Source organism: Ochotona curzoniae, unplaced genomic scaffold, assembly GCF_017591425.1.
Source record: "Ochotona curzoniae isolate NIBS_2020 unplaced genomic scaffold, NIBS_Ocur_1.0 contig_3432, whole genome shotgun sequence".
Taxonomy (NCBI): domain Eukaryota; kingdom Metazoa; phylum Chordata; class Mammalia; order Lagomorpha; family Ochotonidae; genus Ochotona; species Ochotona curzoniae.
In genome coordinates, this window is record NW_024465859.1 from 6,852,806 (window position 1) to 6,880,385 (window position 27,580).

Sequence of the window (27,580 nt, forward strand, 5' to 3'; positions counted from 1 at the left end):
GCGTCACAGTGACTTATTAAATGTGATGGAAATTCAGCAAATGCCGGCACACAGGTGCAGGAGCTGAATTAATTTTTAAGCCCTACCCCTCAAGGGGAATTGTAATGCATCACGTTGACAGCCACAGCACGTTGCTAATTTCATTCACAAGCTTGAAAATCTCAATACATTCGAACATGTGAATGTATTAAATTTTAAAAGTGTAAGTAGCATAATGGTATCCCAGAACTAAAAATGATAATTTCTCTGGGAATCAAGTCATTTGTCTAGTGAGAAGCATGGCGCTTTTTATGAATGAAATCTATCTTGCTGCTTCCCCATATAAATTATGTTCTATTATTATATATAGTACAGGCTGTTACTAAGCAAGATTTTCCTCTACTTTTAATATGAATCCGTTGTGAGGCAAAAGAAAACTGAATCTTTACTGATAGATTTTCCAGTTTTGTCATATATGAAGAAGGTCCTTGACCAATACATAGGATAAATGATAGTGGTGCCATTTTCTTGGGGTTATGCAAACACACATACCTGCATACAAAAAAAAAAGAAAAGAAAGGAATTAAGAATATTTTTATCATATCATTAAAATTATAAGTTATGAGCTGACTCACATTTTGTTTTCACCAAATTTGGGACCTGTGGACTCCGAGAATTTGATGGAAATAGTGGGGCAACTACATAAGAAGTTTCAGGTACATACAAAATCTCACAAAAGTATCATGAAGTTCATGAATTTCCATGTTCAGAATGCTATTTATGTACATCTTAACCTCTGATCTTATTCAGTAGATAGCCCACCTAATACGGCCTATTCCCAGGCCTGGGATTAGAGATTTAAAAAGAAAATAACAAAGTATGTCTGGGCATTTTATAGCCAGGTACACATTTAAAGCCAAATGGGATGCCATGGTAAATACTTTAATGAAATAGGCATTAAAAGGTCACTTTAAGAGTTGCTAGGCAAAGTGGCATCTGTGTGAATATTAAGAATGAGTAGATATAAACTACAGAGGTAAAACCGCATTTCAGGTTCAGAGATGAGCGAACAAGGAGGACTTCTTTCATATTAAAGTCATGTATTTGCAAGAAACATAGTAACAAGAGATAGATGTATGGGAAAATATTTCAGTTTTCTCTATCAACATTACTCAATATTTGTATAAAATAATATGAGTTACATTTAACAGTGCAAAATTTTACATATCCCAACCGTTTATCTTCTTTGCATGCACAACACTGTCCATCTCATATTGCTTAAATAAAAGAGATTAAGAATTACTTGAGGACATAAAAACAACTGTAAAAGGTTCCCATCTTAACAAATGAATTAAGAAAGCCCTGTATGTATGTACTATGAAGGATGAGTCTAGATTTTTAATCAGATTTATGTAATCCATACCTGTCCAAAAGTCTTTTGGTAATGGTAGCAGTAGCAGCTATTTTTTTAAACCCACTATTGAGAAAGTAAATGAAATAGAGACAAATGCACAGCCTAATAACCTGAGCTAACAATAAGTTATTTCAATAGAAGCAGAAGGACAAAAGCCAACGGTATTCATTACTGTTCCCAGAGCAGTTGCCCCTTCACCAGATGTACACTCTTTAGATCTGACAATGCATATTTCCCCAAGGGAAATGTAGAGAAAAAGACAAACTCTTGCAACTTGATGCAGAGTGATTTGGCTTCCATTAAAGCATCTTTCAGTAAAAGGCTATTCAGTCTTAGGGTAAAGATTCCACACTCATTTTCTTCCAGAAAGTGAGACTGTTATATAAATTACCAGACATGGAATCAGAGCTTTTGAAATCACTTTAAACTGTGTAATTTCATTTTAATTTTCTTTAGCTCTAATCTGGATAAAAGAGGTGAGATGGTTTGGCGAGTGTACCATTATAGCATTGTTGCCTTGTGCCTTCCCAAAGTGTGTCTCAGATAAACTAGCTGATTCTGGGGTGAATATCTTATCTAATATATTGCCACTTTTGTTAGAGTGGTATATACTTCGTATTAAAAACACCCAAATTTGTGATTGCTTAAAGTCCTGTGAAGTTAGAGTAGTTGTTTACTTTCAAATAGAAATCAGGATATGTTCTTTTAAGAATTTTTATAAAACTGTACTGTTATTAAAATATATGAAACATAACTATCACAAAATTATCTTAAATATTTTCCCAACTTATTATTCAGAAAATAAATTCTATGCAATGGCTTATTGTTCCTGAAAACATTTTTTGTTGTCTTCAGTAGCTGGAGAATGTGGGTAAACATCTAAAGTGCTTCATAGCTTTGCCATGTTAGGGATATTATGAGTGTCCAAAGGAGGAATGCAACATTCTGCATGTTCCAAACCTACTTCACAGTACACTTACTGGTGTTTGGTTGACATGAGAAATGTTACAGTTCACAAGGCTAATCTTCCAGAGAAGAGTGATTTTATAAATGCTATCTTTTATAGGGTGCCAAGATTTTTTTTTCTTTTTACTACCAAAATAGCACACACATGATATGTGTATATGTGTATATATATGTCACTCTTTTCATTGTGTTTAATTTTCTTGAGAGTAATGACCATCATTATGGATAAGTTGGCTAAATTAGTAAATAATGCATGGCACTTTACCAAAAATTCTCGATGCCAGTTAAAAGTAAAATTGTTTAGCTTTAGACAATTCCTAGTCACCCAAGATTCAATTCAGCTAATAGATGGGCTAAACAAATATTTTTTTTTGATTTGTGAAAACAAAAGCGATATTATAAAATGATTTTATCTGTGTAAAGCTAGTGTTTCTTTTCTGCTTTCTTTTTTTCCTTTTTTTTTTTCTGAGTGGAAGTAGAATTATAGCACAGAGAGTTGTAGAGAAAGAGTGAGATCTTTCATCCACTGGTATAGTCCCAAAATGTATACAGTTGACGAGTCCAAAGCCAGAACCAGGGGTTTCCCCAAAGTCTCCCACATAAATGCAGTAGTTCAAGCATACGGGACACATACGGGATGTGGATTCCAAAAGCAAAGACTTTTGCTATGCAAGGACACCAGTCTCTGGTGGTATTCTTAAGAAAGAAGATACCTGTGCAGAATGCTGTTCCATAAAGACTATAGCAAAGGAATCAGATAATAGAAGAGGACAGTGTATTATCATAATGTGTGAATACCAGTTGTATGAAGTATGTGGCAACAGTAATGTCCACATTTAATTATCAATGTAATCTTCTGGTCAGATGGTTGAAACATAACCTGAAGAGCTTAAGTTAATGCAGTCAGGGTTCTTGCAAGTCTTAGCATCCAAATCAAACTAAAAATCAAAAAGAATGATTTCTCCTTGTTCAACCATTAAAAGTTTATATACTTTCAAAATGAAGTACGTCTTTTTAAGCAGGGGATGCATCATTAATTTCAACATAACGAAAATTTTTCACTCCATTCAATCTTTATATTTAAAATGTTTTATATACTTTACAGCAGAAAACAGTAAATAAACAATTATGTGTAGGACATTCACAAAGTTTATACTAGAAACTCTTGAAGATACTTTTAATTTGTTTTTTATAATGATCATATCCGAGAAGTAGTCCCATCCCATCTTGTAATGGCGGAAAAGATAAACAATTCTTGAAGTGTTTTAAGGAGGGAACCAAATGGATTTGAAAAACCTTCCCAGCCCTACTAAATGCCAACAAAATGCAAAATACGCTATTTGCCTACTACTAGGCTAATCAGGATTAGAGAATTGGAAATATGGTAGAGAGCTGGACTCGCTCATATAGTATTGATGCAGGTAAATGGGTGCAGTCTGTCTAGAGGATGAATTTAGATACGTTGATCCAAGTGTAAGTGGGCCTAAATACGCTTTGCTTTGACAACTTTAATTCTGCAGACATACAAGTGGCAAATAATGTTTTTCCTGAATTGTGATTATTATTTTACCTTGTAGAATTTTTCTGCTATGGAGAAATTTGAAATAGTTCACGTTTATTGCAGCATTTTTTTGTGTGTGATAGCGAAAGTAGAAAAAAATCCTTATTTAACCTGCTACAGTGGCAATGCGAGGGTCACCAGAAAAAAGAGCACCTTGATTTTTCTCTCTGTAGTACCAGATGTCCTCTGCAATGCCCATGGGCTACCATGTCCTCTATGTGCACCTTGGCCTGCCATCTAGCACTCCATCCTTTACACTGAATAGGACCAGTTCTCATAGGTGAGCTCTTGGTCCTGAGCCAGGGACCCAGACCAAGCCAGACCTCGAACCCTGGGGCTCATGTAACCCAGCACCCACTGCCCCCAGACTGGCATGGCTCATCTCATGTCAGCATCCACCAATGGGTGCTTCAGCCTAGCCTTGACCAGTCAGCCCCCCATTCAGGCTCTAGTTTGAACTGACTGGTGTGTGGCTTGATCAAGCTCTTCCTACATCTCATCCTGGTTCTCAGATCTTCCAGTGGATGTTATGAACTGGCCTGGCTTGGCCCGCCTCCAGACGTGATCCACGTGTATGCTGGTGGGTGCTGTAACCTGGCCTGGTTTGGGCTGCTCCTTACCTTGATTCTTGTGCTTACCTGCAGGTACTGCAACCTCACAAAGGAGTTCACCAAGCGCCTCTATCTGGCGTCCTCCAAGTGGTAGATCTTGCACACTCCAGTGGGTCTTTGGCCTAGGTTGACTTTGTCCACCTGTTGTCCTGGCAGGAACTGTATCCTTGCCCAGCCAGCCCACAGGCATTCCAGTTCTTACTATTGGATGTTGCAGCCCAGCCATATCTGGTTCATGTCCAGACACAGCTTCCACATAGTTTAGCTGGAGCCAGGGCCTAGCCCAGCCTGTTATACCCACATGGACTTCCACAAGTACCACTGGGTACTGGAGTCTAGCCCGGTCTGGCCCTCCCCAGACCCAGTCCACATGCATGCCAAAGGAGATTGCAGTCCCAGAGAAGTCATTCCTCATCTGGACATGAAACCTCAAATCCCTGCTCATCCTCACCTGTGCCATCCTTCAGACTCTAATCCCACACCCCCAAATTCCTAAAGCACACTACCAGGTGGGCTAAGGGCTTCACTTGATGCTTTTGACACCCAGGCCGCTCAGCCTGTTTTCCCATCTGCGGTCATGCAATTGGGAGAGTTAAGACCCTGAAGCTCAACCCACACTTACTTGAGCTTCACCCATAGCATGACGGCGGTGGAAAGAGCCAGGATCTTGATCATGCCTGGAACCACTTGACATCCACCCACAGCATGGTGGCCATGGCCAGAGAAAAGTCTTGAGCCTTTTAGCCCAGACTAGCTCAAGATCTGTCCACTGCATGCCAGCGGTGAACGGAGCTAGGATCCCAAGCCTCAAGCCTGGCTTGTCTTGAGTTTCCCCAGCTACAGCCAGGCAGCTGGGGTAGTCAAGCTCTCACTCCTCAGACCAGACTTCTAAAGTTACTTCTTTTTTTTTTTTAAGTTATTTCTGAAAGTAAGATAAACTGACTTGTTAACTATTTCACAAATCATTCCTTCTGTGTATGTACACTATCGTTTATATAAATTTTCATGCAATTCTGCCTCTTGAAGTAAAACTGAGAGAGTAGTGACATTAATGATTTATTTCGTGTATAACTGATAATCAAGTTTCCAGACACTTAGACTGTTACCTGCTACCTTCCATGAAGTGTATTAAAAAGAAGGTGGAGAGGGGAAGTCCTAAAGCTTTTGGAACTGATCAGGCATTAGCTGAAGTGCTGCACAAACTTACTTGCTTACTGCTTACTTACTTACTTACTTACTTATCAGCATAATTTGGGCTTTTATAGGCTTCTTAAAATTCTGTATAATGCTAGAATCATCTTGATAATTTGCACCAAGAGATCAGGTAGAATTCTAATAGGTATTACATCAAGTCGTAGGTCATTCTGAAAAGTGCCATATTAATGTCCAACCCTTGTTTTGACATAAATTTAGATCTTTTAAATTCCTTTCAAAAATGTTTTGTAACCTTCAGAGCACAAGTTTACCATTCCTTTTATTATCTTCTTTTTGATTATTAAAGTATACATTTTTTGGAGTGCAGTGTGATGCTGTGGTACATTTGTGCATTGTATTTAATTCTTTTGATGTTATGAATGAAATTTTCTTTTTACTTTCATTTTTATGGTTTTTACTGCTGGTATAGAGAAACATGGCTGGTTGTTGCTTAGATGTTTGGTATTCCATTGCATTGTATGTATGTATAAATGCCGTGTTTACAAGGCACTTAGCAAACCTTATATAAAGCAGAAGATTTTGCATCAAAATAAATCTAGCTTTTAATTTCTTCTTCCACAAACATTTTGAAGTAGCCTCATAAGGTCATATACAGGGAAAGTGGTCATTTTGCTTCTTTTCTAACCTGATTGCCTGTTTTTCCTTTTCTTGTATGATTGATCTTTTAATACTGTGGAAATATACATTTTTATATTTTTGTGTCAGAATTTTAAATTACATTTTCAACAAATGTTTTGAAGTACCCTCATCTGTTTATTGTTAATTGGAGAAGGAGGGTATTACTTGTGTTGTTCTTAATCTTAAAGTTGCTATAGAGGGTAGTGTTATCTGTGAATTTTTAAAAATAATCCCCTTATTATTTTGAGATAGTTTCTTTATAATTATACTTTATGGAGAATTTTTTTCATACACAAAAGAGATCCAAATTTTGTCAAATACCATTTTCTGCGTCAATTCAGATGATCATGTGGGATTTCTTTTCTTTTTGTTGATTTATTTCATTGATCAGTTTTTTTGTGGAATCATAGTTGTATTCCAGAAATAAATCTCAGTTGGTCATGGTGCATAATCCTTGCAATCTGTTGCTGAATTTTACTTAGTAGAACTTTGTTTAATATTTAATATTCACACTTGTAGGAAATGTTGGTCTATAATTTCTTTCTCGTGGAAAACACCAGTGAAGCCTTTTGGGTCTGGAGTTTTCATTTGCATAGTTTTTTTGTTTGTTGTTTATTTTACTATTCAGATAATACATGTATCCTTAAACAGTTTCAGCACTTCCATTTCAATGTGTATATAGTTTTTTTTAACTCTAATTTATTGTAAATGTTAATAATGTAGAATACATTTTCATATGCTTTTTTACTATTTCTATGCCTTTTATGAAATGTATATTTTAAAATTTTATCCATATTTCAAGTAAATTAACTGAGTTCTTATTACTGAGTTGTTCTTTTTTAAAAAAATAATTATTTATTTGAAAGAGTTACAGGGAGGGAGAGAAAGAAAAAGGGACAGATCTTCTGCCCGAGGATTCATTCCTTAAGTGCCTACAGCAGCCATGGCTGAATCTTGCCAAAGCCAGGAACCAGAAACTTCATCTGAGTCTCCTCCATGGGTTATAGGGCCCCAGCACTTAGGCCATCTTCCTCTGATTTTCCTGGGCTGTAAACAGGGAGGTGGATTTAAAGTGGACCAGTCAGGACATGAACCCACACCCAAATGGAAACCAACATACAATCACAATTATGTCACAATGCTGACTCAGTTATATGTTTTTTGAAAGACTTATTTATTTGAAGCTCAAGTTATGGGAAAAGAAGGGAAGACAAAGGGAGAGATCTTCCATCTGCTTATTCACTGTGCAAGTGGTTAGAATGCCCACGCCAAAACCAGGGGTTACATCCGAGTCTTCCATATTACTACAGCAGCTAAATAAATACTTGGGCCATCCTCCCTCTGATTTTCCTGGAGTATTATCAGGGAATTGAATCAGAAGTGAAGCAGCCAGGATATAAATGTTCACCCATATGATATGCCAGAATTGCAGGCAGTGGTTTATCCCAGTATGCCTTAATAGTTAGCTCACACTGCACATTTTTATTGGGTCAGATAGTGCATTTTCACTGTAATTATTGACATTTGGATTTATTGTCTTTGATTGTCACTGTTTTGTTTTGCTGTCTTTCAATTCTGCTCTCTTTTGTATTAAATAAATTTTTTTTAAATTTTTATGGACTATTTTTCATCTCCATAAGCTAGTTAGCTTTATTTCTTTGCATTAGTATTGTCTAGAGACCATAACAGGCAAATTTCACTTCCAGTAAAATATATGAATCTTGCAACAGTATACATAGATCCATGTATTCACTTTCATCCTTTCTGCTATTGTCACTTATTGTATGTCTTATCATAGAAAATCTACGAATGAATAGATAGGTAATGTTTATCATGCGTATTATCTTATGTATGAAAAACTTATCTCTTTATTCCTGACTAAGTGAGTTATCCCTTGGCTTCTTTTTATTTCAGCCTGCAGCATTTCCTTTGGTATTGCTTCAATGCAGATGTGCTAGCAATGACTTCTTACTTTTTGTTCCTTTAAAAATATCTTTGAACCTTTATTTATGAAGAATGGTTTTAGGGAATATAGCCTTTTTGACATTTTTGTTGTTGTTCTCAACTGTCTTATAGTTTCTCTTATGCTAGTGAGAAATTAACTGTCAATCATTTTGTTCTTAATATAGTGTGTTATTTTTCTTTAATTTTCACTTAATTTGGCTTGTATTAGTTTGTTTATGGTATGTTTCGGTGCATTTGGCTTGTACTAGTTTGTTAATGGTATGTTTTGGTGCACTTTTCTGGTTTATTCTATTTATGGTTTCTTTAACTCATTTCAACTATGAATAATATTCAGTGCTTTTCACCAAATTTCAAAGGTTGAGTTGTTATTTCATATATATATGTAAAATATGTATATGTGTAAGTATAAAACGTAAATAAATATTACTTTATATTGAATAAACAAATTTCATATATTGCATAATGCAGATCACAGTGATACTTCAAGCCACTCACCTTCTTCCTTTTTTTTTTCCCTAAATGGCATACTTTCTGTTCACTTCACACAGGCTTAATACTCCATTAGGTTAAAAATTTCAGCAACTAGTAAGTAGAAAAAAAAATACACTGTTCCTCAGAAGTATAGAGAAAAGAAATAAACAATAATCAAATCTCAAAATGTCAGTCTTGCTCATATTGGATACATTGCTTTGTAACCTGTGTATAAGTTACTACACAGCAGAAAACAATATATTTGCCTTTTCGAGACTGGCTTCTTTCATTCAGCATAATGGTTATTTCAATCCAGTTTATGGTCAAAGACAAAATTGTGTTATTTCTTATGGCTGAGTAGTATTTCATAGTGTATATTAGCCACCTTTTCTTTATTCAGCCATCTGCTGATGGACATCTGGGTTGTTTTCGTATCATAGCAATTTTGAATTAAAATGTGATTATCATGGGTATACAAATTCTTTTCATACTTGTTTACCCTTTGTCTTTCACTGCTTTTTTGATTTCACTAAATAACATTTCAAATGTATTTCTGACAGATCCTTTTAAACTTTGTTATAATGCTTTATTAGATGCGTGAATGAGATGCCATAATTTTATAAGAAAATTTAATTCCTTGGATACTTGTATGTATATACACACTGTGAAACCCCATATGTTTAGTGGAACATATTAATGTGAACTGCCCACTTTCTCTGTTTTTACACAATCTATTCCTAGGTGCATTTCCTCCCTCTGCTATTTATGCACGAAAAGACTTGCTACAGCGATCTACACATATTGCTACCAAGACCTTCCAGGCCCTTCGCATATTTGTGAACAATGAGCTCAATGAACTCTACGCAGGACTGAAGACAGCCCAGAAGTTTCTGAAACCTGGTGGTCGCCTTGTTGCCCTCTCTTTCCATTCACTAGAGGATCGCATTGTCAAACGATTTTTACATGGGATAAGCATGACAGAAAGGTTTAACTTAAGTGTTAAACAGAAGGTGGCAGAGGCCTCACAATTGAGCTCAGAAGTCCCTGCAGGAAAAGCTCCTTTAATGTGGGAATTGATAAACAAGAAAGTACTTACTCCGGAGGATCAAGATGTACAGGAAAACCCCAGAGGACGCTCAGCTAAGCTTAGAGCAGCTATCAAATTATGAGAAAAGCACCATCATCTAATCTTCAAGTTTTAGTTATTCCAGAATAACTGTATAGAGCTTAAAATGTAAGAGTGTAGAGATTAATGGTATTTAGCATTTTTTCTCAGAAAGAAATTTTAAAAATATTAGCTTAACAGAAAATTTAACTCAACATCATGTCAACGCTCAGAAAATGTGTTCATCTTTGTATTATGGGAAGTCAAAAAAAATTGTTATGTTTATCTCAAATTATCCAAAGAAAAACTATTATAAACATTTGCATGCCCTAGATTCTGAATTTAGTTATTAAGATTCATGGTAGACTTTCTGTAGCAAAAATGATGATCACGGACCTAATTTTAATTTACCTATTTCTGAATAATTAATAGGCATATCTTTTTGCAGATATGTACTTTATTCAAATTTTAACTTTTCAAATATTGGGGCCGTTATCATAGCATACCTGATAAAGTCACCACCTACAATACCAATATGTATACTATATGGGTAACACATGGATACCAGTTCACGTCCTAGCAGCTCTACTTCTGATCCAACGCCTTGATAATGGCCTGGGAAAAGCAGAGAAAATGGACTGTCCAGGTGCTTGGGACCCTGCCATTGTAGACCTGGATGAAGCTTTTGACTCCTGGCTCCTGTGACTGTCCTGGATTAGTCCTGGCCATTGCAACCACTTTGCGAGTGACCCGGTGGATGAAAGCACTCTGTCTACCTCTCTGTAACTCTGAGTTTCAAATAAATAATAATTTTTAAAAGATTTTTTCAAATATTTAAAAAATGCATTATATTAGTAGATTTCACTAATTGAATTTGTAGTTCTTTATTTTAATAGATACTTTTCAGTATGACATTTATCACTTCTACATATGTTGGCAAAGTAAAATGTAAAATTACTCTTAACAACTCTCACAGACAATTGTTTCACTAAAATCTATTTAGTTTTAACTGTATCCATGCATTGATCTGACATTTAAGTTAGCAGTTGAGACAGCCTCATCTCACAGAGAGTACCTAGGTTCACTTCCTGGCTTCAACTGCGTCAAACTTCCTGCTAATATGGACACTGGAAAGCACTTGTAATTTCTTGGGTTACTGGGTTTCTGTCACATATGAATGGCACCTGACTTTACTTTCAAAGTCATGGCTTCAGCCTGGCTTGGAAATTACCCAACAATTGGCAGTGTTTTCTCATGGTTTCACTCTCTCACTCTTCCTGTTGGCCTCTCAAATACATAATACAATGAATACTTTTAGATAGAATAGTTTGTTTAAATAGAAAACTGATTTAGTTCATTTATTAAAAAGTGTTCTCTTAACACTTAGATATAATAACTGCAGTAGGATAAAATGTGTGTTCAGGAGAGAGAGAGATGTGTTTGGTAGAGAATTCTTTGGCAAATTCTTAAGATTGATTCATAATTTATGTGTCACCTTTCTATGCGTAATTTATTCAGTTTCAGCAAATACTGAACTTGCCATTTGAAAAACGAAGGTAAGTACAGTACACATGACAGGCAGTGCTTGTCTGCTATGGGGCGAATAGTCTCGTAGAGAAGAATGATGAGGAAAAAATGATGAAAACTGCTGTCAGATGGACAGAGAAGTAGATACTACAAAGAGATGGTGCACAGCACTGGAAAAGTGAGGATTCACTCTACTGAAGGGGACCAGCCTTGAGAACAATATGAAAGGTAAGAGAATATATGAGGATGAAGGAGGAGGGCGAGAAGTTATGTTGGTGGAAGCACATGTAAATATATATTAAGTAGTTATCCTTATAATCGTATTACTTATTCTAAATTGATTAAGTGAATTATATTCAGCAGACATACATGGAAAATTTTACAAAAGTAAAATGGATGAATTAACCTCATTTTTGTCTACCTCTATAATATTTAACATAGATAGCCATTCCTGTTTGGCACTGTAATTTATGATATTTATTTAACTATTTTAAATGTTAGTTAAGAGACACAGTTTTGTGTTAGCAAGAAACTGCAATCAAGAACCAGAAGTAGAAATTGAATCCAGACACTCAGCTATGGGACATGGATTTCCTTCCAGGCATCTTAACCTCTGGACCAAATGCTTGCCTTGTAGATTTTCTTTAAATCTGAACAATCTTGCAGTGAAATCAGATTTGGGAACACAGAAAAAAGAAACAAGTGACTATACCCGAGTTAATTACCCAAATCCTACCTGAAGGAGTCCCTAAAAATTATGTCCTTAGAAACTCAAGATTGATAAGCTGATTTGAAAATACTGTCCTTGTTAAAATGAGGCCTCCTGGAAGAGGCAGGCTCTTAATCCAATGTGACTATAACCCTTATGACAAACAGAAATAGGGAAGTCTGTCATGAAAAGAAGGAGGCAGAAGTCAGAATTATTGGTCTCACGAGGCAAAAGACACTGCAGATTCCTGGCAACTCAGCACCAGAAGGTTGGAGAAAAGCACCATCAGGATGCATCTAGTAAGAACCGATCCTGTATCCTCTGGACATCGTGATTTTGGAATGTTACCCTCTAGAATAGTAATAGGAACATTTCTGTTTTAAGCCACTCTGATTGTGGTCAATTATGTGTCAACCTTAGAAAGCTAATACTCTGGCAGAAAATTTCTGCAAATATATACAATAAACAAAATTATTATGAAATGCTTTAGTGTAGTTGTTTTCTGGAATTAGTTTATTTATAATCATTCTTGCTTGCTTTTTGTTCTTCTATGGGAAATAATGTAAACATGAATAAATTCCAAGTGATATACTTTGAAAAAGTGGTTTACAAACGTTCAGGCAAACTGGAAATAAAAACGTGATTTGCATTGCTAACGCTCATAAAATATTTCTGAATCTCTGTATTAACTGCCTTTGTGAATTATTTTTATATAGGTCAGTGTCTCTAGTGTAATCGTTCTTGACAGTCTTCAGTAGATCACCTAAGAATGCAGCGCCTTATGTTACCACCTGCAACTCAAGTATCTTATATCTCAATGCCAGGTCATGTACCAGCTGTTATTTCTGATCCAGCTCCCTGATAATGCACCAAGGAAGGAAGCGAATGAAGGCCATGAACTTGGTTTCCTGCCATGCATGTGGCAACTGGGATGAAATTGAAGCCCCCTAGCTTTGACTTGGCCCAGCCCTATCTGTTGCAGCCATTTCACGAATGAACTATCAGATGAAACGTAACTCCAGGTCTCCGACTCTCTGTTACTCTGCCTTTTAAATACAATCTTTTTTTTTTTTTTAAAGATTTATTTTTATTGTTTTTTTTATTGGAAAGGCGGATATACAGAGAGGAGAGACAGAGAGGAAGATCTTCCATCCGATGATTCACCCCCCAAGTGAGCGCAACGGGTTGATACTATGCCGATCCAAAGCCAGGAGCCTCTTCCGGGTCTCCCACGTGGGTGCAGGTTCCCAAAGCTTTGGGCCGTCCTCTGCTGCTTTCCCAGGCCACAGGCAGGGAGCTGGAAGGGAAGCGGGGCTGCTGGGATTAGAACTGGTGCCCACATGGGATCCTGGGCGTGCAAGGTGAGGACCTTTAACCACTTGCGCCACCGTGCCGGGCCCAATACAATCTTTTTTCAAAAATAAAATTTAATACCTACACAGTTTTGCTGGGTATTTCTATTTTCCTTATTCAATTTGCTTTTAAAGTTGAATTAGTTACTGTGTTCTCTTTGAAGTTTCTGGGATTTTTGAGAGAAATTAATCATATGTAATATATATTTCTATTCCATGTAATGTATGATGTAATTTGTTCATAAGTTCACATCTTAAAATTATTGTCATATGAGAATACAGTACGTCTAGTTAGATTTATAAAAATATATCACAGAATTCACTTTCAAATGTTTGAAAATCATTTGTTTTAGTCCTTGCAAAACATTACATGTCTCCAATGGTTTATAAATTATTGTTCCTAATTGTCATTTTGAATTAAAAGCCAGGGATAATTGTGTATCTATACAGCACACATTAAAAAATCATTTTATCTTTTTAAATTTCTCATTCCAAAAGTATGAGAGTTATTAGTGGATAACAACAGCTGAAATAAAGAATATATAAATATATTAATTCAGTATGCATATATTAAATGACAACCATTCGGGAGGAAATGTTAAAAAACTTTTACATTTCTCTCTTTGTACTCCTATCCTTTCTCTGTTTACAATGATATGCAAAATTTTTATGCCAAATAAAATACCATTAATTTGTGAACCAAATTACATTCCAAAAAATAAATATTAGATAATATTGGCGTGTACTCCTGTAACCTAAACCTTGCTAGAACCTTTCAGATAAATAGTGCAGTGGTTATCCCATATGGGCGCCGGTTCTAATCCCGGAAGTCCCGCTTCCCTTCCAGCTCCCTGCTTGTGGCCCGGGAAAGCAGTCGAGGACGGCCCAAAGCCTTGGGACCCTGCACCTGCGTGGGAGACCTGGAAGAGCTCCTTGTTCCTGGCTTCGGATCAGCTGAGCTCCAGCCATTGTGGTCACTTGGGGAGTGAATCATCAGACAGAAGAGCTTCCTCTCTGTCTCTCCTTCTCTCTGTATATCTGCCTTCCTAATAAAAATAATAAATCTTTAAAGGAATTCATCTTAATAAAATCTGTAAACTGTATTTTAATCTTTATTTTCTTAATTTTGCTTTTGTGATTGCTACTGCATGCAATGCATTTTTTAAAAAATATTGTATAGTAGAAAGGGATAAGCTTTAAGATATAAAAAAGACTTTATAGCGCACTTACAAATTTAGTGATAATGATGTGATCAACCATATTTTTGATGTCATATGTTTGATGTTGAATGAGGCAATTTCTATCTTCTACACCATATCTAAAGAAGCTGGATTGTATAATAAGCATAACTACTTTAGTGCTACTTTATCCAATTTCACCTGTCTTTAGCTTCCTGTTTTCAAATAATGAGTGCTTATACACATGATGATGCAGAAATGGTGAAAAAAAAAAATTTTCAATGTAAAAATTTTAAGTTGTATTTGTGCCATAGATGCCCCAAACCATTGGAGAACTCAGTAATTGACTATTGGAGAAATACTGCTCATGGTATATAAACTTGTCATAAAATTTCTCACAAACTTCTTTGACACTTAATTGAAAATACCGTTCTATATTTTCTCTCTCTCAATATACTCAAACTAGAAATCAACAGTACTTTCTTCTCCCATAATCTGTCAGTTACACAACAAAAGTACACAATGAAATGTAGCCCGCTGGTTAAGAAATTAAAATTGCTTTCTGGATTTGTCACATGCGAGTTTTCTGATGTAAGCGTTCGCCCTCTCAAATACGCTGTTGCTCAAGCCTGAAATCATCCTAACAGTATATGCATCGTTTCTGATTTTTGGATAATTATTTCTATTCCTTAATTCTCATCAATATGCTTTGACCTAACCAATAATTCTTGCTTGTCTTGTAAAGGTAGAGGCCTTGTTTGATAAACAATCAACTGAAACAATTCCTCATTCTCTTAAAGATGCTAATTGAGGGGGACACTAAATTACACTGTTGGTTATGGAATCAGAAAATCATAAATTTGAATTGTTCTTTATGTATCACTGGATATGTAGCCAAGAACATTTAATCTATTGGATTTAACTATTTCACTTTAAAATGAAGATAAGATGGTTACTTTCTAATTGGATTGCTGTGAATCAAGTAGAAGATAATGTGAATTGAAATTTATCAGCATGAAATTAGATGGTGCATGTAAAGCATTTAGCATTATTTTAGACAAAATCTTCAGTGATGTTATTTTAAGTGTAATTTCTGCATCAGTAGTAGTAATTGGGTTGTAGTATCTTTTTTGTATTTGTCACTTTTTTTCCATTATTTGATATCATTGTTACATGCTGTATTGTGATGGGGTACATAAAAGACATAGTCATTGCTCTGTTGGATTTTTCATTTATAAGAAAAGACAGGATGATTTATTCTGTGGAAAATATTTATCCAGCTACACCTCCATAGCAGTAAGTGGCTAACCCACGCAGTCTTTATAGTAAGGTTCTCCAAAATACATTTTGAAAACGATGAATTATTTGTCAGATGTTAGGTTAAAGATTCTTATGGAAGTATGAAAAAGCTCCCTACTTCTGTATTCTAAAACCAATGAAAAGAGGCTACGGAACCAATAAAATGCATGGTATTTCAGATTTTAAAGAGAAAATAACTGCTCAAGGATAGGTGGTGGACTGGTTACAGTTAGAAACATAAAACAAATTTTTTTCAAAAAACAATTTTTAAACTTATTTTTTAGATTTTGTTTTATAATGCAGTTGCATAGGCTCTGGACTTTCCCTTCATACCTCCCCAAGTACCCCCAATTTGCTGATTTCCCCTGTATCATTACAATAATGTAGTCATTCAAAAGCAGTCATGAGTCGATTTGGCTATTCAAGCATATCCTGACGTTGTAGGTTTGGACAGTGGCAGAGAACCTAGCATCTTTTTACAATATTCAATTTCATTGGGAGTCCATCTTTGGATTATCTTCCCTTTCACAGAGCACAGAGGCATAAACTGTCAGAATTGGCTCCCAATACTTTCCCTTCCTTCACCTTCTGCTCGTCATTTACAAATCTTCCTTCATTCCAATTTTGTACTCTTTGTTTCATCAGAAAACTTATCTTTCTCCTTTCTTGTTTTTATGTGTTCTCTAGAACAGAGTTCCATTGATTTATTTGCCTCTGTAATCTTCAGTCCATTCTCTGCTATTATCCTGATAAATATGTTCACAATAGTCCATGACAAAAGCAAACAATAACCAAATTTCCCCTTCACTATTTTCCTTAATCAAAATTCCTCCCATTTAAAAATTGTATTTCATGTCTTTTTCATGAAGAAAGCCTGCACTGCTTTTCAACTGCTGCTATTTTTTCGATTCTATGTATTATTTGCTCTCAAGTCATTATTGCTTCCTCACTCAATACGCTAATCAGTATCTGGAACTACTTTGTCTCTGGCTCATTTGACAGTGTTGATAATGTCCAATGGAAATCTTTTTCATTGCAATTTCCAAAATCACTCCCTCTGCAGGCTTCTTCTTCTATATTCTCTTTCCCTCTCAAGCCAGACCAAGAATCATGAGTTAGCCATGAGATGTAAATAGTCAAAGGGATGCGAATTTAGTGATTATAGTATTGTGACTGAAATAACATCATGGTCAGACATAGTCCTTAAGTGATCCGTATAGTATTTAAATATCCATTTAGTTGACCTTTGATTCTGGAACTCCCAAGAATTTATTGCAGTATTTCCAAAGTTTACTGAGAAACTTAAAAAAAAAAAAATATGGCAATTTGCTTGGGAGTGCAGGCAAATTTGAAATCAATTGGGCCTTGAAGAAATTGAAGCCTGTTTTCAAATCATTGACCTTCAATTCTTTTTTTTTAATTTCATTTTATTTATTTATTTTTTTATTACATTGCATTATGTGACACAGTTTTTTAGGCACTTGGACCTTCAGTTCTAAAGCTCCCAACTTCTGCTAAAAGCAACTATTTATCTTCTTCCATGATAGGGGGAAATCACAATTCTCAAACCATTTCTATAGTATTTCATACTTTGTATCTGTAAATAAGAAAACGATCAGTCATGAGATAATGTGTATTTTAAAAGAGTAAAGACTCTGATTACAGCTGTGGACAAAACTACCTACTGCCAGCTGTGATTAACCTCCTGTATTCTTAGAGCACTTAAACCAGGGCTCCTTCCAGCTGTTTGCAAAGCTCCAAAGAAACAGATGCTTTGTTTGAGAAGTAGAATTTGAATGTAGGATTTCCTGCTTTGACAGAATTATTCTGGCTTTATGTACCAGGGTAATAACTCCCATGTCAAAGCAGCACTGGTGGCAAGTCCCTCTATGGGGAGAAATTTGATTTTGAGAAATTCTCTCTGAAGATACAAACCCTGGCATCTTGTCAGTTGTGAATGCTGGGTTCAACATGAATGGTTCCTAGTTTTTCATCTGCTTTGACAAGCTTGAGTGATTGAATGGTCTTTGACAAATGTTTTTTGACAAGGCAAACGAGTATGCAAATATGGAAGTTACAGAGCGCTTTCAGTCCAGGAATGACAATACCAAAATCGAACATCGTTGTTGATTTGGGACAACCACCATTAGTTAACCACATGAGTTAACTGCTGTAGCTCAGATGAATATCCCTGCTCCCAATGTCCTTGCAGTTCTTGGAATTTCCTGTGTGTGTGTGTGTGTGTGTGTGTGTGTGTGTGTGTGTGTGTGTATTTTCTCACAAACTAGATTGTAGAGTAAGTTTATGAATTAAATATAACAAAAGAATGCATATAATTTAAAAGAAGCCATGGGGATTTAGAGACACACAGTTTACATATCCAAGGGAATTTTTAAAATACTGAAATAGAGTACATCTCTTCCAAATCTGCCTTCAAATGTTACTTTAAGATGTTCTCTTAACAAAGAAAAAAAAATAGCAACCACTAAAACCAAAGGCAAAAGTGAGGAACATCCCAGTAAAATAACAACAGAAGACTAAATCAGTGAACAACCTAATTCTAAAATGACAGGATCAAATTACCACCTATTCATATTACCTCTGAATGTAAATGGCTTAAACCAATTAATCAAATATCATAGATTAGTGGAATAGATTAAAAAACAAAGCCCATCTATTTGTTCCCCACAAAGAGACACATCTAACTAATACTGATCAGTGGAAACTATATCTCATGGATTTTGATGTTCTGTTTTTAGTTTATTGTTCCAAAACAGTTTTGTTCTCATTAAGTTCTTCACTGACACATCATACAGCAGCATCATTTTCTTCAAGAAGGTTCTTGATTTTCTTTTTCTTTTCTTCATCATCACATTAGTCATTCAGTAGTATGTTATTTAACTTTGTTATATTATAAATTTCTGTTTTTTCTTCCTGTTGATTTTATTTTGTGACTTTTCATTTAAGGGGATGTATAGTAGTAACTGTATAATGGAAACTATCATATCCAGATGTGAAGATACAATGCAGCATGCATCTCTTCTTCCAGATCTCATACATTTTTGTCATGGCTGATTTGTCCAGGAATATATTTTGGAACAAACTAGACTAATTGCGGTTACAAGTGACTGCTCCAATCTAGTTTTTTTTTTCCTTTCTTTTTAATGTAAAAATGAGTTCTCTTGGACTGACCTCAGTGCCTGAAAGATATAAAACAGGCTAAATATTTTCACAGATAAGGCATGCTATGAAGAGACTATGTTTTTTGAATTTCTCTTGCATCAGAATATATAAACATTTTACTTCAAATTGTCCACAGACTTTTTGAACTTCCTTTGCAATGCCTAAAATCATTCAGGGCCACATAATCACCCTACAGAAAATAGTAGCTCTAATTTCGATAGAAAAGAGAAAGACAGGATTTGAAAAGGTCCCCTTGAAATTATTCACATTCCTGCTCTCCGTCGTTCTTAAGGTTCAATTGTTTACATGCACGTACCATGATTTGTTTAACACACCATTTGTTGGTTGTTTCAGCAATTACCTTCTTTTGTTCATCCTTGTCTTTTATAAAAAATAGAATCACTTAAATTTAAAAAAAATTTTTATCATATTTTTTTTATTAATTGCATTGCATTATGTGACACAGTTTCATAGGCTTTGGAATTCTCCCAACCCCTCCACATACCCTTCCCCCATGGTGGAGAATCACTGTGAAATTTGTTTGGTACAAAAAAGTACATATTTATGGAATACCATATGATTTTTCCACAAATGTATACATATGTTCAATTTAGGTTATACCGAGCCTTTTCCTCATACAATAACCATCTCTGGTGAATACACTGAAAACCTCTCTTAGATTTTAGGGAAAAAATACAGCATGTGGTTTATCTATTTTCACTCTAGGATACAATTGAACACCAGAATTTCTTTTGCCTATCTAACCATGACTCAGTGTCTTTTAATTAACATGTATTCCTCCAGTCCCCTCCACTTCCCAGGTCCAGTAATCACAATTCTTTCCGTATTTGAAACCATTTTTTGCTTAGATTCAATATGTAAGTGAATCATATGATACCTGTCTTATTTTGCTAATATCATTTGGTATGATTTTCATGTGATCGTACATTTCAGAATTTCAATCATTTGCAAATTTGTGCGTGTGTGTAACTGTCTATCTACCAGCTAATGGACAGTTAGGTTATTTCCATTTCTTGGCCATTGTGAATAGTACTATAGTAAAGGTAAAAGTGCAGAAGTCTCTGCAACAGATTTCATTTCCTTTGGCTATATATACCCAATAATGGGATTAATATATCAAATGTTAGTTCAGTTTCTAGCTTTTGAGGATGTTTCAGGTTGTCTGTAGAATGCCTGTACTAATTTACATTCCAAGAGTTTCCTTTCTTTTGCTTCCTCGCTGGTTCTTATTATCTTTTGTCTTTTTAGTAATAGTTGGGAGAGGGGCTAGGTAGAAGGAGGAAATCCCTGAGCCTAAGGAACTGGATCAAGAAAAGTAAAATTTTTTAAACTAAAAATTAATAGCTATTCTAACTAAAATCTGGAAATTTCTTTCTATAATTATGGATTACCCTGATGGTTAGTGAAGTATTTTTTCATGTACATGTTTTTATGTCCTTCCTTGAAAGATATCCATATATATGTTATTCATTTATATGTGTTCATTTACTATTGAGTTCCCTGGATAGTTTGGATATTAACCCTTTATTAGATATATAGACTGAAAATATCCAGTTATATTGGTTGTCACTTTAATCCACTGATTCTTTCATATACTATGCAAAATGTTCTTAGATTCATGAAATCCCATATATGTACTTTTACTGTTACTTCTTGGTCTTACGACATCAAATCCATAAATGCCTTGTCTATGCCAGTGTACTAAAGTATTTCCTACATTTTCTTCTACTAGTTCCTTAGTTTCATGTCTGGCATTTAGTTCTTTTATTCCATTTTTTATTCATATTTGTACATGTGAGTGATTGAAATCTTGTTTCATTCTTCTTTATGTGGATATCTGATTTCCCAGTATTGTTTCTTGAAAACATAGTGACTTTAATTGAAAGTCAATTGATCGTAGATGCATAGACTAAAGAGACTAGATTTCCCAGTAAGTTTTCTATCAACTAATATTCTGTTTTATATTTTAGCATTTCTCTTTAAGTTTGAAGAATTCCGTTCATCATATGTGATAAAAGAAGTCTGTTAATAAATTCTCCGTTTCTGTTTACCCAGGAATGGCTCTATCGCTCCTTCACGCTCAGTGATTAGCTTTGCTGGGACTTTAGTCTGAATTGGCAGCTATTTATCCCTTCAGTACTGTAAAAACCTCATTCCACCCTCTTCTGCCTGTAGAGTTTTTTTCCAAGAAGTCTGCAGATAGGCAAATTGCATTCTCCTTATATGTTATTTATTTTCTCTTACAGCTTTTGAAAATTTTCTCTATCTTTTACCTTAGACAGACTGACCATAATAAGTATTGGGTTTTCATTGGCTAATTTGAATCTAACTGATGACATCTGGCTTCCTTATATCTTTTTTTTTTTAAGGCAGATATACAGAGAGGAGGAGAGACAGAGAGGAAGATCTTCCATCCGATGATTCACTCCCCAAGTGGCCGCAATGGCCAGAGCTGTGCTAACACGAAGATAGGAGCCCAGATCCTCTTCCGGTCTCTCATGTGGGTGCAAGGTCCCAAGGCTTTGGGCTGTCCTCAACTGCTTTCCCAGATCACAAGCAGGGATCTGGGTGGGAGACAGGGCTGCCGGGATTAGAACTGATGTCATATGGGTTCCAAGCATGTTCAAGGCGAGGACTTTAGCAGCTAGGCCCCCGCACCAGGCCCCCTGTATCTTCTTAATGAAGAAGATTTCAGATTTATATTATCTACAGCCAGACCAGTCACTCTGTGTTATTAGATGAGTTATAAAACATTTTCCATCTGAATGTTAAGTAATTTCTTAACTATGTTCTTTAGCTTGTTTGTTAATTCCGAAATAGGATAGTTTGTGAACTGCTGTTGCAGTTTCATATGCACAGTTCACATCCTGGTTTCTAAGTGATGAAATATACTCTTTAAACTTATCTAAGTAGAGCTAACCTACTTGCTAACCATGTATGATGTTGTCTATCATTCGGGAGACTAGCTCAGAGAAATTTGGGGGGTTTAGGCCTGCCAGCAGGCCCCGGGGTCACCAAGGGTGAGGTAGAACTACTGGAGACAAGCTGACGAGGAATGTCCACTTTCCTTTGCACGAGTTACACATTTTAAAGGATAAGGAAGGGCAGGGAAGGAGGGAGTCTTCCATCAGATCCCTCACCCACCAAAGACAATGTAATAGATGGTATGACTCATCTCCAACTCATGTTGGAGGTCACACTCCAACATGTAGGCCTGGGAGTTGTACCTCAGGCCATGGAGAAACTTAAGCTTAGGCCATGCCAGCCAGACAGCAGAACAGGACCTGGGGGGATTGCCCACAAGAAATTTCTGTTGAATGTTGGCAAACATATATTCCTGCACAATGAGGATTTTTAGGAAAAAAAGGAGGGTGTCTTCCTGAATCTAGCAATGTTGATTTTGATTCTGCTTTTTCTTTTCAATGTAACTATACTGATTTTTGGCTCCATGACACTATTATTGTCAAGTACAAAATGCTTTGAGGATAAAGAAAACCATGTTCAAGAGAAGGCCAGATGGTTTCCTATTTTCTGGTATAGTATATAGTTTTCATTGGGTGCTGAGAGGTCAAGGCAAAGAAAAAACTAAAACATCTATAGTGAATGTTGAATGTATCTTGTTATTTCAGAATCTATCATTGTTCCTTTGAGAAAATTCAACATATATTTTACGATTAGAAAATAAAGGTCAGATGCTAGAGTAAGCTATAGAATTTCAAAATCCCTTTGAAATACCACATTAGCTTGTTTAACTTTCATTCAGTTCTTTAAAGTGTCTAACATTTCCTGATGACTCCCAGATCTATGACTGCTTATATTTCTGTAATTTGAATGTTTGTTTCTTTCACTCTCAAATAAACTGTGGTGAATGAAGCAGTCCAGTTTGGGCTTGAGAGAAGCCCTTTGCCGCTGCCATCTGTGTGCAGTTCCTTAGGTTTAGCTCACATTGTGGACACCATATAGGGGGAAATTACCTATGGTTAGTTTGGTTACAGCTGTAGCTCTAGCCTTATATTTACCACCCATTAAATTTTAGTTTTAACTCTTTCATTTTTTAAGATTTATTCATTTTTATTAGAAAGTCTGGTTAATCTTTCAATGTACACGCATGGAAATCAGACAGTAACCATTCATTCATTTGTTTATCTAGACACTCAGAGTAAAAGAATAAGAGAAAAAATGCATTTCTTGTTTTAGAAGGGCTACATTACAGTATAGAGAGATGCTAATTTTTTAAAAAAAAAATCAAAAAGTATAATAAAGGTAAACACTGTAAAAGAGATGAAAGTACTCTGTGAGCCCAAAAGAATGAAGAAATGAACTTTTCCTCTAAGGATAACTGTATGTAGCATCCTGTTGAGATGAGAGCAGTAGGAATTTTGTGCTAAGTCAGCAATAATTTAGTTTCCTAGGACATAACTCTAAGTGCCCTTTTAACTTGTAATGCTATTGATAGAATTCTTGCCTTACATTACTTGTCCTTGTGTTATAAATTTTCCTGTACTTTGGCTTCATGATATGTACTCAAATGTATCCTTTTGTGTGTGTGGTAAAATGTCATGGAAGCTATGGCACAGCAAAACAGAATCATGGAATATGCCAAACAACATGAATGATTTTGAAATGATGCAACTGTGATATACTGAGATAGTTGATCATTAATGTTCCAGTTGATTCATAACATCTAGGAGAATATAACCATTTAAAATACAGTTAGTTTTCTCAAAATGGTGTCTGTAGGATCTTCATATTTAATTTCAACTTGCATGACATGAATGTATATATTCACATAATTAAGAATCACGGACATGGATTACCACCTAACAGAAATTATGAGGTAAATTGGCTGAGCCATTTTGACATAAAATTAGGACATTCAAAATTCTAAAGCTCTTTAGAAATCTAGTTGAAATTATAGCTTCTTTAAAGAAAAATGTCAATTTGTGTATCACATCAAGGAGTGTATTATGTAAATTCCTCAAGTCTTACGTGAGATGTAGTGCCATAACTCTTGTACTAGAGAAAATATGTCACAGTTCAAATCACATTTTCCAGATGTGACCATTGTGCAATGTTGAAGGTAAAGTCTAGGAACTTCTATCTTAAAAAAAAAATGACCTTTGTGTAATAGAGAAAGCAGCTACTATCCACTGATTCACTTCCCAGTCCAAAGAAGGAATCCAGAAACAATCTGGTTCTCCAAGTTTGGTCAGACACTCAATCTCTTGAACCTTCACCACTGTTTTCATAAAGCTGGAGGTATGAGCCAGAGCAAGGGATCAGATTCAAACATCCTATCATGGGGCACATCCATCTTTACCAGAATCTTGATAACTGGGGAAAATACCAACCCCAGAAATTCTTCCTTTTTACCTCATCTGGTTCCTTCATTGAGATCCTCACATTGTTTACAGGATCCCAATGTTGGCATAGATCAGTTTATATAACATGCCAGCAAGGTTAAATTGGACCATCATGGCAGTTTTGTGCTAGGAGCAAAGAATGAAATGTTAAATGATTGAGGATTTGCAGATATAATCTAGTGCTGTCCAACAGAAATCAGTACAAATCACATCAAATTATGTTGCAATGTAGGGCCCGGCGCGGTGGCGCAAGTGGTTAAAGGTCCTCGCCTTGCACGCCCGGGATCCCATATGGGCACCGGTTCTAATCCCAGCAGCCCAGCTTCCCGTCCAGCTCCCTGCCTATGGCCCGGGAGAGCAGTCGAGGACGGCCCAAAGCTTTGGGACCCTGCACCCGCGTGGGAGACCCGGAAGAGGCTCCTGGCTTCAGACCGGCATAGCATCGGCCGTTGCGCTCACTTGTGGAGTGAATCATTGGATGGAAGATCTTCCTCTCTGTCTCTCCTCTCTGTATATCTGCCTTTCCAATAAAAAAAAATTATGTTGCAATGTAAATTTTTGAGAAGCCACCTTGAAACATATAAACAGGTAAATGCAATTTTCACAGTCTATTTAACAAGTTCAAAATGTTGTTTTAAACTATAGTCTGTGAAAATGAAGTAATTTGAATTATTTTTGCTCCTTTTGACATGAGGCTTCAAAATCTGGTGTAGGTTTAGAGTTAGAGCACATGTCAGTTAGTACTAGCCATATCTCATGGCTTTGTTTCAGCAGTGATCAATTTCTGAACTTAGAGGGAAAAAAAACTTTAATCACAATTATTGACAGTAAATGAGCAAACTACTTTTATTTGCTAATTCAAGAAAGCCATATATGATGTATTGTAGGGAAAAAACAGTATGTTTTGCTGTGATTCACATTAGAAAATGAGATCTGTCTCCCCTAAATTCAATGTAGTCACCTTAACACAAAGAGGCTAAATCTTTTCATTCTTCTCTCAGAGTCCATTGTATTTGGTACCATTACAAGACAGCTTTAAAAATAAAATAAGCAAAACAGATCTTTGTACCCACATCCAAAACCAAGCGAACGCATGCAAACCTTCTTGCTAAAAATTGCTTCAGACTGACCACATCAGGGTTGCCCTTCAGATCAGAACCTAACAATGAGTGTATATTTTGGGTAAATCAATGCATTCCAGGAATGATATTTATAATAAAGGGTATTTAAAGTAAATGATCATTAAGAAGAAAAACATGGAAATTCTTCTCCAATCACTGCTTTCATCATATAAAATACAGTGCTTTACTGTTCAGATATTCTTGAACATTTAGTAGAATAGTCTTGAAAAATAAATGCCAAAACTTCAGTTAGGTTAATCGTGTTCATTTCCTTTTTTTGGAATACTTTTCTTGCCATTAATGAAAAATACCTAAATTTTCTGGCACCAATTTTTTACCCAATTAAGTTCTCTGTTGTGTTTTTAAGTGGAATTATTTGGAAGAGAAAAGGACACATGGTTAAGTTTTTTTTTTTTTAAGCTATACTGAGCATCTTGAATCTCAGAGTTAAAAAAAAATTCTCAATGCTAGTAGTTAATAAATGTTAATAAGATTTTTTAAATAATGGCTCCAATATTACAGTGTTAATTGCATTACTCACCAAAAAAATGCAATGAGTCACATTTTATAGTTGTTTCTTATGCAATTTGGAGAACTTTCAAGCACTTGGTAAAGAATGAAAGGACTCCGAACCTGATACAAATGACTCTAGAAAGACCATTTCCTTTCTTTAATGGAGTTCAGAAAAATTTGCAATTAAGAATAGGCTGCAGCAACTTGAAATTGTGTTATAGATTCATTGTCTTTTTTAACTCAACAGAATCTCAGCAACATCTGCTGATTTCAATCGCCCTGCCCTTTTCAGAATGAGAATTACCTTGTTATTTCTCACTCCCAACTTTACAATTTGAACTCAGTGTTTATGAAAGATTTCTTTCTACAAAATAAAAAAAAGCTATCATCTTTATTAAATACCTACACAATTACTAACCAGCTTCAGTCTATTCAATGTGTAATAATTGATGTTCAACAATGAAGCAAATGGCTTCAGGGGTAAGATGGTTATGTAATATTTTGGTTAGTCTACACAAATGTACCAAAAACTGAAAAGAGAGACATAGCACTTTAAGAATCCATTATAAATTAATATGCTCTCCAGGATTAAATGTGAATATTTATTCACTGCAGATTGACAAATGTGGTTGTGGCTCAGCACCAAAATATCTCCAGAACCTTTTGAACTAAACAAAAATTGGTATGTTAAAGATAGCAAAGGTAAAGTACTAAAGGTTTGTTTTTAGCTCCCTCACCTCTTGGAATTTCCTTCACCTCTTGTACTAATTAAATCATCATCCAAAACAGATGTAGTAGCCTCAAGACTAAAACTTTCTTCCATCTTCTTATTGGAAGCATAATGGACAGAAGGTGCAAGATGCTGCGTTTTGAGTTTCATTCCTCCTGGACCAACATCTCTGTTCTCGTGGATTATTTCCTATTTGATTTATGAACTAGGAATAGTAAAGTAGATCTGATCCTGTTGTTGAGTGTTGATTAAGACCTCACTAACAGCTTTGCTGAACCTTCTACCCAACACGCTTTCTTGTTGCTCCTTTACTGAAGGGCAGGTTTGCCACATTCTCATGCCTTCCAAGTTTTCCCTAACTTTCTACCTCTTTCTGTTCAAGCAGCCATTCTAGTAACTCCTCGTGCACTTAATTCTGACCTGGCATCTGCTTCTCAGAATATCTAGACTAATGTAACAACTAAAATGCTTTTCCAACTCCTCTAAAATTGATTTCTCAAATTCCAAATGTTCATAATACTGCAAAACATTGCAGAGGAGAATGGCACCCATTAACACATGCAAGTCCCGGGGCTGTGGATGGGCCTTTGAGGGGAGATTTGGGGCTCCCCTGCTGAGTTGCAGCTCCCACTGGGCAATGCCAGAGCTGGGGACAATGGGAAAATCAGGCAGGGCATGG

General features: G+C 35.8%; 1 protein-coding gene across 1 annotated transcript in view; it reads left to right on the top strand.

The window, feature by feature from the left end:
- The window catches only part of METTL15 (methyltransferase like 15), a 141,306-nt gene extending 128,100 nt beyond the window's left edge, over positions 1-13,206 (top strand). Inside the window, exon 7 of the mRNA XM_040980019.1 lies at positions 9,542-13,206. Within this exon, the coding sequence (XP_040835953.1) occupies positions 9,542-9,969 (428 nt within the window). The 3' untranslated portion in view covers positions 9,970-13,206. The remainder of the gene's footprint in view (positions 1-9,541) is intronic.
- The last annotated feature ends 14,374 nt before the right edge of the window (positions 13,207-27,580 follow it).